The following is a 15,599-nucleotide window of genomic DNA, read 5'->3' as shown; positions in this document are numbered from 1 at the left end:
GTTGTTTTTTAGTTGTAAATGTCAGAATCCTCTCCACACCCCATCCTATACCTTTAATCCGTTACACTACGGCTCACTATGTTATTTTCCTCTTACCAATGTAAGAAATTTCCATAAGCTTAAGAGCTTAAACCAGCACAGATTTATCAGCTTATGGCTGTGGAGGTCAGAGATCCAACACAGTTCTCATTGGGCTAAATTCAAGGTAGCAGCAGGGTTCCTTCCTTCTAGAGGGTCTAGAAGAGAATGTTTCCTTGTTGTTGTTGTTGTTTTTTTCCAGTTTCCAGAGGTCACCCACCTTCCTTAGCTTGTGCCCCACGACTTCCTCCATTTTCATGGTCAGCAGCCTTTCTGAACATTGCTCTATGGCTACACCTCCCTCTGATTTTAAACTCAGCTGGGAAATGTCCTCCATTTCAAGGACCCCTGTGATTACATTCAGCCCACCTGGACAATCCAGGCTACTCGCCCTATTGTCTCATCTCAGGATCCCCTTGTCCCATCCCATTCAGGCATTATGAATGTGGCTGTGACACTCACCTTGGGTAACATTTCCTCTCATGGGCATTTTATGGTTCAAGGCACATATGAATGACTTTTTGTTTTTCTTCCTTAGCCTTTCTACATTCAGTATGTCTGGTGAGATTATATGAATCCTTTTTATTTGTCCCCCTGCACTAATCTTTAATAATGTATCATGGGTTTAAAATGCTAACTGATAGACAATTTAGAAGACAGAAATCCTCTAAGATTTTTGTCCTAAAATATCTGTCATGCATTTTGCCATGTAGAGTAACATGTCACAGGTGGCTACCCTGTGGCCGGGGAGGGACATGATTCTGCCATAACACTCCCCTCATTCTCACCAATGTGCTGATCACCTAACCAAGGACCTATGCTCCCTGCTTCGCTCACTTCCTCCTCCTTTCCATTGACTACCCTGTTCCCATCGCTTCCTTCATTCAGCACATCAGGATTTCATGACCACATTCTTCTCTAAATGGAATGGGTATCTTGAATCTAATGTCTGACAACTGTTCTTACTGTATATGCACACACTGACCTGCACATAACCCCGTCCAGCTCTTTATTTTCCTAGAATCTCCCAGAGGAATCAGTTCCATGATGATGGTGATGATGATGATGATACTGACAATGATGACAGGGACCTCTCAAGGATTCTGATAAAGAGGGAATTAATAAAGGGAGGGAATCATTGCAAAATTGCCCCAGAGACAGGCTTAAAAGTAAATAACTGCTGTAGTGTTTAATGAAATTGACTAATATTTAACTATTTTTAAAACTTTATATCACTGAATTTAAAATTTTAACGGGAATTCTCATTCACCAGTAACCAAGATTCAACTCTAGGACCAAAGTCTAAGGATTTCAACCTTCTAACAAATTGTCCACTAGCCTTTTAAACACGTGATCCTTTTAAAAAGCTTAGTGCTGGGCTGAAAATAAGCAGGATTCATATAATCTCACCAGACACAGTGAATGTGGAAAGACTAAGGAAGAAAAACAAAAAGCCATTCATAACGTCTTGAACTTCACGTTGCTCACAGGAGAAAATGTTAGCCAAGGTGAGCGTCACATCAACATGACGCCTGAGTGGGATGGGGAAGCTGATCTTCCTCATCAGACATTTATCCTGATTTGTTAGATGCCAACACAGTTTCCTCATTGGATTTGCTTCTAACAAGTATGGAAGAATTTACGTTCTACCAAAAGCAGTCTAAACATTTTCCCCTGCTGTCAGGTCTCTGGACTGAATGTCCCCACAAGAAGGACATGAATATGTTTCATAGGGAATTCTTCCTGAGAAACAACAGGATTTTCGAGGGAAGAACTGCAGGCCCCCCATGGAGGGCTGGAGGAGTGCTAGAGGGGGCACTGGAAAAACAGCAGGAGTGAGTTCAGATACTACCGCTCAGGTTGCCAAAGACAGCATTGCTATCTCTGAGGATATGACATTCTCCCAAAAGTTCCATGAGTGAAGGTACCTGTGAACACTAAGCAGGTTGTTAAGAAACAGCAGCACATAATTTGCGTCACAGCTCAATTACAGTATGTTTAGATATTTGGAAAATAATTAGCCCATTTTCCTTTGAAACTGCAGCAGTAGCAATAGAAATAAAAAAGGCTGAGCCGTCTTGGAGACAACAATCAATAAACAATTCTAAATCGGCAGGATTCCTTGACGATATGCAAGCAATGAGCTAGATGTGTGCTGCAGATACCTCTTACTGCAGGGCTCACTCCTGCAAAGCATAGAACTAGTTTTCTCAGCAGACAGAGGGAACCAAGTCAAGATTCCAAATCTTGAGAGATTTACTATATGGCAGGAAAGATCACACAAGTACATCCAGCCAAATATGAATAAATGTAATCAAATATTATCAAATGTGATTGGAGCACAGATGAAACAGAAATTCCTTTCACCTGGGATCTAGAGAGACTTCTTCAGAAAATGTGGCTTTGGAGATGGCCAAAGACATGGGTGGAAATTTGGCAGAACAGGATGTAAGGAATTTTAAAACTGATTCTAAAATTCATATAAAAATTCAAAGGATCCCAAATATCCAAAACAATTTTGAACAAGAAAAACAAAGTTGGAAGACTTGCACTATCTGATTTTCAGCCTTTTTTTTTTTTTTTTTTTAAACTACAGTAATCAGAAAGTATGGTGTTGGTGTAAAACAGGAAAATAGAATAATGGAGCAGAATAGAATGTTCAGAACTAAACCAACACTTATATAGACAATTGATTCTCAAAAAGGATGCAGTGGAGAAAGGATCTTTTCAACAAGTAGTGCTGGAAGAATTAGATAGTGATATGCAAAAAAAAAAAAAATGAACTTTGATCCACACCTCACAAAATATACAAAAATTAAGTCACAATGGATCATAGATCTTAATAGGAAATCTAAAACTATAAAACAGCTAGGAGAAAAAGCATAGGCTTAAGCTTTATGACCTTGGGTTTGGCAAATATTTCTTTGCTATGACACCAAAAGTATAATCTATTTTAAAAAGAAACTGATAGAGTGAACTTTATCAAAATGAAGACTCTTCAAAGCTGTTCTAAACACTGCTAAGCAAATGAAAAGACAAGCCTTAGACAGAAGCTATTTGCAGATCATATATCTGATAAAGGTCTCTCTTTGTATCTGATCCAGAATAAAGAGGTCTCAAAACTCAATAATAATGCAAACACCTGAATGAATGAATGAGGCCAGAAAACACACTTCAGTAAAGATATCCAGATGGATAATAAGCATATGAAAAGATGCTGATTAAAGATGCCATTAGTCATTAGAGAAATGCTTTCAAAAACCACAGTGTGATACTAGTACACATACATACAAGAATGAATACGATTAGAAAGACCGACCTTACCAAGTGCTGGTAAGGAAGTAGAGCAACCAGAGCTGATACACACCACAAGGAATTTACAATAGTACAACCATTTTGGAAAAGTCTTTAACAGTTTCTTTAAAAAAGGTAAATACCTATCTACCATATAACCCAGATATTCCTCATGTGGTGCTTTAGAAAAGAAAAGCATATGTCCATATAAAGACTTGTATCCAAATATTCACTGCAATTTTATTTATAATAGCTCAAGTTGTAAATAACCCATGCATCCATCAAGAAGTAAATGGAGAAACAAATGATGGTCTATCCAAACACTGCTCACAACAAACTCTTCAGTAAAAACTCAGCACTAAACAATACTCTGCTATAAGAAAAATAAGCTATTAATACAGCAACACAGATGACTCTCAAAATAATTACACTGAATGAAAGAAGTCAGACAACATAGAGTAGATACTGCATTAATCCATTCATACAAGGATCTTGAAAATGCAGACCAATATGTTGTGATGGAAAGCAGATCAATGGTTTCCAGGGGAAGAGATGGGGAGGGAGGGAGGGACAACAAATGGCAGGAGAGAAGCTTTGTGGGTGATGGGTATGTTCACTCTCTTGAATGTGGTCATGGTTTCTTGGGGATATACTTATGTCAAAACTTATTAGCTGTACACTTTATACGTGTGAAAATTACTTTGCCAAGTATACCTCAAAGCTGTTTTAAGAAAAAAGGCACTTCAGTCCTGATCCACCTCAGCGCCTGATTGGAGCGACATGATCAGTCCCTCACCCTGTTTGCCTAACAGGAAGGTAGAAAACCTCTCACGGAAAATAACATATGGATTTTTCATTTGCAATGTCTGCCATGTAATAAAGAATTTCAAGACATGCAACATGTCAAGACTATATAACGGATAATATGAGAATAAGAAACATTAGACAAAGGATGCAAACCCCCAGGTGATGTAGGCATCAGAGTTACCAATAAAGGCTATAAAATACTTTTAATATATTCAAGAAAATAAGGAAATTATGGGAGAATAGACAACAGGGTAAAGACTTTCACCAGAGAAATATACTGGAATGTATTTTTAAGAGAAATCAAACAGATAATCTAGAACTGAAGCCTTCAGCTCTGGAAACAGGTAAACAGAGCTAATTAGGATCCATTTTAAGTAAAACTTTCAGTAATGCCGGGTAAAATACAACAACAAATGTAACACAGAGCTAACTATGGAAAGAGAAGTTCCCAGGTGTCAATACAAAGAGGACACTTAAAGCCCAGAGTGGTAATCTTGTGAGCTGATGCCACCACACCCTGGAGGGAAGGGGTTTTAATCTGCACATAAATAGAGATACAATGTCCATTTAGGAAAAAGGGTCCATACCAGATGTCGAAGACTCTTCCTTTATATCTATATAGTCAGAGACAGAGATGTAAAGTGGCAGCAGAGGTCACAGTGACACAGGGCCCTGGGCCAAGGAGTGTGAACACCTCTGCAAGCTGGGAAAGGTAGGAAGACGAATCCCTCCCTAGAGCCTCGGTGTGGAACGTAGCCTTGGCCACACGTTGGCTTAAGCCCACTGACAATGACTTTGCACTTCTGCACAAAAGAACAGTGAGATGATGAATGTGTATTGCTTTAAGCCACTGAGTCTGTGGTCCTTTGTTAGAACAGCAAAAGGAAAGAAACTCAGGAACCAACATGAACATGAACCCCAAGCTGCCTGCTGTGCTGGCAAGAAGTTCTTTGTCTCTGAACCTGGGGGAGTCTCCTGTCTTCTGGCAGCATCCACAAACTACCTCATGCTAACTTGAGAGCTTGCAGAGGGTTCAATCTTAACCCTGCACAGTTCTTGATATTTAGTTAATAAAAATGATGGTGTCATCATGGGTATTTTTCCATCTTTTAAATACCCTTCAGTCTTCTAATAAAGCTACCTCTAATTGAGAGACAGTGTAAATAGTTTTCAAACTTCATAATAAATAACTGTGGTTTAATTTGGTTACTTAATTTATGAGTAATAATATTCACATTAGTAAAAGTTATTAAAATCAACATTGTTTAATGAAAATATCATTTCTTTTTGCATGAACATGTATTAACTACAATAAATGTTCCATGCTTTGTTCTACGATTTACTGTTAGAGCCTTAAAGAATAATATTTTCCTCAAAAGATATTATGGCAAAGGGATTTCTTTTGGTGGAACAGTTCCTACATCAAATCTGGTGCATGGCTCAGGCCACTGGGAACCTAGAGATGATAGATATTAGGAGGCATTATAAACACAAAATGATTTTTAAAAGAATTAAACAACTGGATGTGTGAAAACATAGAATCTGAGAATATTCTAGTGAAATAAATGTATTTTTCAGCTTAAGCAAGACACTGGGTGAATAAATCTAAAATGAAAAAACCACCCAGAGATCAGCAGTGAGTCATGCATGCAGTGTGACTGATCAAAACCAAGTTGTTTCCAAACCAGTGTGCAGGCTTGATGCCTTCATGAATCAAGTCTGTGTGGCACCAGGCCATCTCGAATACATGTTGATGAGGTATTTATAAGCCCTTCACCATCCCAGCACAAAGCCCACACATGAGCCACAAGACCATCACCTACACATCTGCAAAAGACACAGCATGGTGAATAGCACTTTTCTTGTTCAGTAGCCGGTGGCAGGGCACTGTGAGCAGACAGAGATACAGGGACACAGAGACACAGAGGCACTTCCCCTCACTCAGCTGATAACCTTCCGTGCATTCCTGGGGACAGGATTGTCATAAAATGCACCATGGATTGATCCTCCTCCTAGGAAAGGAACGGTAGGTCTGTCCTCAGGTTGGAGCAAGGGTGGCCGGAGGATCTCAGAAGAGCTGTTTCAGCACAACCAATAGAAATGTCTGCCACCGTGACCAGGAGAGACAGGTCTCCTGCCATCCCGGTAGGCACTTGGGCTCCTGACAAAAGCTGGGCTCAGTAAAGGCTTGAGTAGAAGGCACAGACCTGAGGGATGCCCCAGCAAGAGACAGGAGGTAGGGCCTGGTTTATGCTGCTCTGGGTGTATCCCAGCCTCATCCGAATACGAAATCAGAAATTTGCAAAACAGCAGAGCTGGGATGGATCATCTACTCCAGACTCCTCACCTTACAGTTTAAAGGGTGGCAGCCCTGGGAGGCAAAGCAACGTGCTAAAGGCAGAGCGTGGAAGTGGCAGCGCCAGATGAAAAGCACCATGGCAACCCCGTTCAAGGCCGCTGACACTGAGGACGGGGCCAAGGTTTCCAACGAGGAGAATGAGACAGTGTAAATACTTTGTTCCCCCCAAAACCCCAAATGTTTACTAAGGCACAAAAACTCACCTTAACTAGCTCTCTTCTGAGGGGGCTCTCTTCTGTCTCCGTCTTTCTGTCTGTCTCCATTTCTCTCTCTCAGACACAAACACATACAATTTTGTGAAAGGGGACTTCCTGCCATACAAAGACAGACTTCACATCTTCAGAGAAACACTTGACAAAGCACATTTCCAATTCAAGTCTTTGTGTGAGGTCTGGGCAACTGGCTTATTTTCTAGAACAATCGGTGGTTCCAAAATCAGGAGATCATCTTCCCCAAAGGAAGAGTTCTGGTCCGTGTTGATGAAGCTGGGGGTGTCACATTTCATGAGCCCGTTAGGCTCCTTCTCTGGCCACCTGCTGCATCTGATGGCTTCCTGGAGCCGAACATCACTGTCAAGGGCTATGGTTGGGATACCAGCTTTGGCCTTGTCCATGCGGTCCACTTCATTGACGTAGCAGTGAAAGAGGGACCTAGATTCGTCATTGTGCTGCCAGAGAACCCCTTGGGCACCAGCGGTCTTCCAAAGTCCGACACAAAGCTGTTCAGTCTGAATCTCTTCTCGGGAGACTCCGCATTGCAATAAAGAAAACCAAAATAAAAGATCGCCCACACTCTAGCTCGGTGACCTGAAGACTTATAGTTTTTGATATCTGCTGAGAGCAAATCCCTGCACAGAGCATGCTGACAAGCACTGGAAGTGAGAGACATCACTTTCGAACACATACAATTACACCCAAGGCAAAAGTCTCGTGAGGGCCCTTGGACCATCCTGAAAAGACATCGCTCCCTGAGAATCCTCAATACTGGTGCATCGCACACCAGTGTTTCTCAGTGGGACACTCAGATCATCTTCATCAGAATTAGTTAAAGTGCTTCTTAAAATGCAGAATTCTGGGGTGCACACCCTCAGAGTCTCCAGAATTAGGGACCGGCAGTCTGTATTTTCATAGCCACCAAGATCACTAAACATGCTCAGATTTAGCACCGCCGTCTACATCGGGTCACCTGAGCATCGACAATGCTGTCTCATGGGGTGGGGGGGGTGCCATATGTGTCAGTGTGCTGTCCTACCCACGTGTCTCCCCTGATTCTCAGAACTGACAGTGCAGTCCCATTGGGCAAGAAATACCACCATTTCACAATGCATACGCAGGGCGCCTGACTGACAGATACAATCAGTGCTAGGAAAGGGGACAAAACTCAGGTTCCTCATCGCTTGTTTCACTTACTGTGGGACAAATGATCAATTCAAGGGTAATAAATCAGTGTATGAGTGAATAACATGACTCTCGTTAGTCCCACGAGTGCCTGGAAGAGCGAGCCTGGGCACACTGAGAATCATAACAGCCCATCTACTTAATTGTCATCCTCCCCAGATTTATGTAAAGGTTACTTCCACCCAGGCAGTGACCCCTGAAGGGCAAGAATCATGTCTGAACACACTCTCAAATCCAGAACAGAACCTGACAACAATTAGGCTCTGGGGTCTGTGTTTAGCGAGTGTGGAATCTCAGTGATGCCAGCTCTTAGACCTTGCCTTCCCATCCCACCCCTCACGATATGGCCCTTATGACCAGCTCTCCCGGGGCTGGGGCCACGGAACCCATTTACAGGACTGGAAGAATCTGATCATATAAACCATCCCCCAGATTATCATCAAGAGTCACCTGCATTTCAGGGATCAGTAATCCCAGAAGCTTTGCAGTTCAGGCAGGTGAGGGATTTTTATATCAGCTCTGTCTTCTACTGTGACTGCCTGGGTGACATCAGACAAGGAATTCTCAAAAGCCTGAGCTTTTCCTTTCAGGAATAATCTAAATAACAAATCTCGTTGACCACTCAACAAGTGTGATGTGAAGATCAATGATTTACACAGGAGTACAACATTCACTAGGTCATGGATTTAGAATCAGAGAAAAATCATTTGAGAAAGATTGACAGAATGTAGCTTTAATGCAAATTTAAGTATTCTTACCTTTCAGTAAATCATCTTCTTCCCCAACTTATCACTTCACCCAAGTTTAAAAGATGTTTGAGAACAGGGATGAGTGTGCCAGCAATCTGGGACCCAATAACCTAAAATGTCACCTAGGAAAAAGAGGGGAGTAACACATTTTTAAAAAGCATGGTGAGGATGGCGGGGCCATCCCCCAACTCCAGACTAAGAAGCTCTAAGCAATACATTTCCTGCCTGCCTGGGGCATCAGCTGATGTGAAAACCCACCCAGAAACCTCACTGTCCAGCAGCTCCTCCGTAACACAGGCTACACTTTCTCAGAATTAAGAATTGGGGCCAGTAACCACTTTGCTGAAGAATAAAGACAAAGAAGAAGAAGAGCGTTCTGCCCCTCCCCAGGGGAGAGCCCAGACCTTGGGCTGCATGCACTGAGCCTACCTCCCAGGAGAAGGATAAACTGGAGAAGGGCGTCCTGCGAAACTGGGACAGCAAATGTTGAGATGGGAACAAATTGACCGGCTGGCCAGGGACAGCCCCCTCCGTCGCTGCCTTGGCGGCTGCCTCCGCCCCCTCAGCACATCCTGCCCACTTCCGGTGGTTAAGCTGTCAGGGAAACAGTGCTTTGCGACCTGGGGCAACAGAGGCTGCCCCCAGGCCAAGCTGCGGGGGAAATGGGATCTAAACCACCAGCTCCCAAGCGGCAAGCTCCATACCCCCGCCAACAACCCGCCGCCCCCGCAGCCTACAGCACCCCCGGGGCAATATGTCCTGGAGAAGGGTGACCCAGGAATGAGGGGCAGCAGATGCCACCCCCACGTCAGGCCTCCAGAGAGATGGGAGCTTATCCTCCAGCCCGCCAGGGGCAGCCCCCCTCCTCTCCAACCCTTGATGTCACCGCGCCCACCTCCCAGGAGCAACCTGACCGGGTGTGGGGTTTCAGGCTAATCTTGGGCGGGAGAGGCCGTCCCCAGGCCAGGTCAGGGGAGAGGAGAAGAAGTGGCCCCATTAGGCGGGGCAGCCGGCCGTCGCAGCTGCCTCTGCCCCTCGACAGCATCGCGCCCGCCTCCCAGGAGCAAGCTGACCTGGAGACGGGCATCCGGCTTCTTGGGCAGCAGAGTACGCCCCCAGGTTTGGCCGTGGGGAAGAGGAGAGCAAATTGACCGGCTCCGCGCTGCAGGTCCTCTACGCCTGCCGTCGCCTCCCCCACACTTTAAAGGCACTTCCCAGGGCGCCCCTCCCCCAGCAGGCTAAATGGGACAGGTGTGTCTGGTGATCTGAGGCAGGAGAGGCCACTCCCACACCAGGCCATCGGGGAGACGGGAGCCAATCCACCAGCTCCCCAAGGCAGCCCCCTACCCCCAGAGCAGCCACCGCTCCTGCCCCCTGACCTCACGGTGGCCGCCTCTAGGGAGCAGGCTGACCTGGAGATGGACGTCCGGCGAACTAGGGACAACAGGGACCGCCCCCAGGGCAAACCACGGGGAGAAATGGGAGCAAATGGACCGGCTCCATGGGAAAACCTGCCGCTGCTGCCACCACCCCCAACGTAACACGCCCGCCTCCTGGGGCCAGGCTGACTAGGATACACGTGTCTCTTAACCCAGGGCAAGAGACACCGCCCCCAGGACAAGCCGCGGGGAAGATGGGAGCAAATGTGCCCGCTCCCCCGCTGCAGGCCCCCGACCCCCGCCACCCGTGCACCCTGACTACCCTGCCTCCCGCCCCCAGCAGGCAAAGTGGGAAAGGGTTGTCCCAGGACCTGGCGCAGCAGAGGCCGCCTGCAGGCCACGCGGCACAGACATGGGAGCTAATCCTCAAGCTCCCCCGGGGCAGCCTCCCTATCCCCGCAGCCACCACCATCCCAGCCCCCTGACTGCACCGCACCCATCTCCCAGGAGCAAGCTCACCTGGAGTCGGACCTCAGGCAAATCTCTGGCGGCAGAGGTCGCCCCCAGGCCAGGCCGCGGGGGAGAGAAGAAATGGAGCAGCTCCCTGGAACGGACCCCAACCCCCAGCCGCCGCCGCCGCCGCCGCCTCCCAGGACCAAGCTCACCTGGAGACCGGCGTCCCGCCTCTACGGCAGCAGAAGCCGCCCCTGGCTCCGCCGCGGGGGAGAGCGGAGCGAATTGACCGGCTTCCGTGCGGCAGCCCCCCTATCCCCGTGGGCCCTGCACCTTAACCACACCGCCTCCACTCCCCACTCAGCTTGCTGAGTGGGACAGGTGTGTGCAGCGACCTGGGGCAGCAGAGGCCGCTCCCAGGCCCGGCAGCCGGGAGAAGGCAGCTATTCCATCAGTTCGCCAGGGGCAGCCCCGCTCCGCCCCCTTGCCGCTGCCACCGCCCACTGACCTAACCGCCCCACCACCCAGGAGCAAGCTTACCTGGAGTCCAACATCTGGCGAATCTCCGGCGGCCAACACCCCCCCAGGCCAGGCTGCAGGGAAGAGAAGAAATCGACCGGCTTGCCCGGGCAGCCTCCCACCCACCGCCGCCGCCGCCGCCGCCGCCGCCCCCTCCGCCACCCCAGACCATTGCACTAATCTCCCGGGGTCAGGCTGACTGCGAGGATGTGCACTTGCCTTCTGACCCTGGCCACGTGCCGGAGCACCTTCCTGCACCCCTACACTCCCTGTACCTCTGCACCCCTGCCACTCTCTGCCCTTCCGCACTGCCTGCACCCCCGCATCCCCTGAACTGCCTGCACCCTCCACAGCCCCTGCACCCCTGCCACCATTTACACCTTTGCACTGCGTACACTCCTGCACCCCTGCTTGTCCCACACACCACCTCTTGGGCCTGTGGCAGTCTCTGCTGTTAGACCAATGCACAGGAACTCACATCTTTGCCAGTATATGATGCATCAGTGGACGTCTGGGGTTGGCTGCAGGAAGGTACATGTTCCCGGTCACTAGCCTGGGCCACTAGGGTGATCTCTGTGAGGTCACCCAGGACGGGCTCAGAGATGCTGTTCTCTGGGAAGAGAGGAGTTGAAACCGGTCTTGAGGGCAGAGCTGTGCTCACCAGGTCGTCCACGCTTCATGTTTTACACAGGGTTTCGGAGAAGTGAAATTGATCCGGCCAAGTAAGACCGGCCTGCTGTGCGCCCACCTCAGTCCTGGGCTCTGAGGCAGACCGACTGGCTCCCACCATCAGGACACAGTTTGGGCATCTGAATGGTCCCTTGGAGGCATCCTATCACTTCTCAGGAAGAAGTCTGGCTGCTTCCACCCTATGGCCCTCCCTCCCACTGTGCTGGCCTCAGGAAGGTTCCTTATTTGGGGAAGAGTGCAGCCCACCCCCTACCCCACCCCTCACCTTTCTCTAACCCAGGCTGGTGCTTTCTCTGCCCTTCAGAGTCTGGAAAGCCATTTCTCTTCAGGTATGTCCCTTCTGAGATGGACTTGCTTCCACTCAATTCTAGGCGAGGATGCACCATGGAATGCACTGGGTAAGAGAACCAAAATAAATAGTTTCTTCTGTGAGGTTTTCTGTTTATCTACTGGGGCTGGGCTGTGTGTAGTTTGCTACAGCTATTCGTGCGAGAGGCTAAAGCCACCCGTGAGTCCTTGTTTCCATCTCCCCGCTGTCTTTGGGTTTTCCCTAGACACTCCTGAGACATTTACTTCTTTTAATTTTATTCCTGTTATAACACAGGGGCCCTACTGAAATGGAGGTAAGGTGTTGGGGGAGTGGGACAGAGCAGGGCATCTGTAGTCCTGTGATTAGTTCTCATTGAGCCTGTGCCCTGAGCTGTGACCTCCACAAGTGTGTCTCTTTCCCCCACCCCAATTTGGGTGACACAGAAGGTATTTCCCTTCCCCCAGGTAGGTTAGGCTCTGGTAAAATAATTTCTCATTAAAAAAAAAAACAAAACACAACCACCCACAATGGAAGAGAATGTTCTGGGTGTATTTCAATAGAGCTATTTTTCCCTTTCCTGGCAGGAACCATGAGGAGTTTTCCTATGATCTTCACTCTGAGAACAGGAAACGGTCCTGGAAGTAAAATGCATGAAAAAGAGCAGGGGGCCCCTCTGACTGTCCCCCTGGAGTTGTCACACTCGGACTTCCCCACGCTGAGCCTCCAGCTGGCCTCAGGGACCTGTTAAATCTGCCTGCCCCCGGGGTTCTTACAAAAGCGGGTTCTGCCCTGGGAGCTGTGACTCTCCAAGCCTGCCCGGCTGCCTCTCTGGGTTGGGAGCAGCTTTCCCCCTCAGTTTTCTTGTGGATCTAAGAAGAGCAGTGGGTTTGCAGCTCCCTCAGCTCTGGTGTTGTTTTCAGGACAGAAGGAGCAACTTCTGAGCTCCACACGAGCTGGACCAGAGGCTGGAAGCCTCCCCTCCTCTGCCTCCATGCAGACAATCAGTGGCTGTGGTTCTGGCCGAGTTTCTGAAGATGTGGATTTAAACACACACATCCCAGCCCCCACAGGAGCACACAGTCCCATAAATCCCTACAACTTCCACTGGTAACTACGGAACTGATGAGGACACGGGTTTCGGGGCTGCAGAGGCCTGACTGCATGACTTTCTCCGTGGCCTATTAATGTGGTTGTTATGGGCCTTGTCTGAAGTGGCTTGCTTACCGCACCTGGTACATGGGAAATATAAAATAAGTACTAGAACCTCCACTTTTTCTCCCTCTTGGGCCTTCCAACCTAAAAAGTAATACGTGAACTCAGACGGCCTAGTCACCACAATGAGGTCCGACCAGCCCGGCTCTCCTGAGTGATGGACACTGACTTGCGCATTAACTCGGAACAGTAGGGGAACCGCCTTCCTCTAACTGGGCATCTCCCCACACCAGGCACGCCCTCAGCTGAGAAGGGGCCAACTCCCCCATTGAGGTGTGTGCTGGTGGCTTCAGTGTGACCTGGCCCTGCCGGGACATGAACCTGCAGTGAGGTGGAGTGTCAGGAGGAGTGGGGTCCCTGCTGGGGCAGCAGGGGGCCCGGTAGCACCCTGCGCAGCCTGGTGCCTGAGGCTCCCCAACATCTCCTACGGCCCCCGGGTCGGCTCTGGTCTGGGCCACTCCATGCACCCTCCCAGTATCTTTTCATTAAGTCCCTTTTTTGCTTTTATCAGCCAGAGGTGGCTTCTGTTGCTTGTTCAGTGAAACAGTGCATCAGGAAACCAGACTATTTCTAAGATCAGTAAAATACGAACTTTGGTCAGCTCGCCGGGCAGACCGTGCAGCACAAATTCCCGCACAGGGCTGTGCAAATGCCTTACGTGAAGGGTCCTCATCATCTGTCTTCAGAGATACAGAAGCTCGTGGTTCAGGTAAAACCTCAGGGAGGGATTGAGGAATCCAAAGCTGGTTGGTTTCAAAGACTAACCGGTCAGAACAGACCCCTGAGCTGTGGTCAGAAGCCTGGCTCAATGTCACGCAGACTTAGCACCCTAATGTCCAGTGGGGCCGGTGCTGTTTCCTTTACAGGCTCTCGTTGGGGAGTCACTGTAGCCCCTTACACTCAGCAGGGAATCCAGCCCTCTTAGCCCCCACCCTGAGTGTTCCATGACACAAATCTCGGGAGTGTTTAATTTTCATCTTTGTTTAGGAGGATGAATGTGGGGCAAGAGGAGAGATAAATTCACACTTAGTGACACCAAGTCACAGCCAGTACCTCCTCCTCGGAGAGCTATGTGCTCCCACAGTGGTGGCTGGGGGGCTGGGCAGAGCCCCTCCTCTGGTCACAGAGGGACTCACTCCTCTGACTGCAACTGATGGGTTGGACAACCAATCCAGAGGGGACAGAGCATCTTTCCCGGGAATTTGGAACTGACACACAGAAATTAATTTCACTCATCTGGGGATTGGGAGGAGGGTGGGAATCAAATGAAACCAGAGCAGTAGAGAAAGTTACAAGTGAATGAGAGAGACAGAGAGACTGAACTTGTGAGAGTAAATAGTGTGAAGGAAGGATTACAATCAGGGCACAGAGGAATTCCAGCTCCTGGCAGTCTAGTGTGTCCCAGCCCATCAACAAACCTGCGGGATGGTTAACATCATTCCAGTTTTGCAGATTAGGAAACAGGCTGAAAGAGACGGGGGTTGGCTTTGGGTGCACAGTTAATTTAATTGCCACTGGACCCCTCACTTCCCACTGCCTGAAGGCACCATGATCCTCACAGGGACCCTGCAGTGCTGACAGCCTAGCACCCTGATCAAAGGGACCCTGCGGGAGTGGGAACCTCTCTGAGTTTGGAGAGTTCCCTGCACCGAGATTCCATGCATCAGCCGGCTCCCGCTCACCCCAGGTTAACGTCTCCCCAGCTGTGTAGTCCCCCGACCCGCTTCCCTCCCTGCCAGGCACCCCCGTTCTTACCACCGAGTGTACTGCAGGAATTCAGGCACAGGGATGCCCAAAGCAACACGAGCCCACCGGCTGTACAAACAGCAGACTCCCAGCCCCACCTGCGCTCCATGGGGATAGTAGGTGTCCTCACCTTTCATGTACCTAAGGCAATCTGTTTCTTCAGCTGGAGGCTATAGAGAAAAATAAAAGGTCCAAAACATTGTTCAGTGAGGAATTCCTCCAAGGACCTGACTTCAGAGTCTACAAACAGTTGTGCTGGCCGCTCTTACCCCCGGACATTGGGTGAGGTGGATTATTGATCAGCACAATCGCCGGTGGCCCAGCTCCTGGGCTTGGCTGCCCAGAGGGGGCTGGGGGAATGGGTAAGGCCAGGGCACTCAGGAAGAGCACAGAGGACCTGACATCTCGCCTCCGCAGTTGTAAACCCTTCCCCAAATCTCAAGGCATCGGACAGAGTGCAGCCACCACAATAATGAGATGTTCCCATCACTTCACTCACTCCTGTTGGTTCACTTACGTGCTGAGCATCCACTGGGTCACAGGACATGACACACAGGATGGCCGATGGGACAGGCTTGGTACTTCCCCCTGGATCCTGTTCAATCT

The 15,599-nt window shown here is 48.7% G+C and overlaps 1 protein-coding gene across 14 annotated transcripts in view; it reads right to left on the bottom strand.

The window, feature by feature from the left end:
* Positions 1-15,593, bottom strand: part of LOC135320633 (uncharacterized) — a 135,720-nt gene extending 120,127 nt beyond the window's left edge. For 9 of the 14 annotated variants that reach the window (XM_064483775.1, XM_064483770.1, XM_064483772.1 and 6 more), the window contains exons 1-9: positions 15,511-15,593; positions 15,003-15,163; positions 14,666-14,712; positions 11,991-12,119; positions 11,514-11,647; positions 11,057-11,109; positions 9,114-9,278; positions 8,694-8,806; positions 6,742-7,285 (exon numbers count right to left, since the gene is read on the bottom strand). In XM_064483775.1, the coding sequence (XP_064339845.1) occupies positions 8,803-8,806; positions 9,114-9,278; positions 11,057-11,109; positions 11,514-11,647; positions 11,991-12,119; positions 14,666-14,712; positions 15,003-15,163; positions 15,511-15,540 (723 nt within the window). In that variant the 5' untranslated portion in view covers positions 15,541-15,593 and the 3' untranslated portion in view covers positions 6,742-7,285; positions 8,694-8,802. The other 5 variants (XM_064483781.1, XM_064483782.1, XM_064483780.1 and 2 more) reach the window with 5 other exon arrangements.
* Positions 15,594-15,599: the final 6 nt, after the last annotated feature.

This window comes from Camelus dromedarius, unplaced genomic scaffold (assembly GCF_036321535.1).
Source record: "Camelus dromedarius isolate mCamDro1 unplaced genomic scaffold, mCamDro1.pat HAP1_SCAFFOLD_169, whole genome shotgun sequence".
Taxonomy (NCBI): Eukaryota; Metazoa; Chordata; class Mammalia; order Artiodactyla; family Camelidae; genus Camelus; species Camelus dromedarius.
The sequence above is the reverse complement of the archived record's forward strand: the minus strand, read 5'-3'. Positions and strand labels throughout refer to the sequence as shown.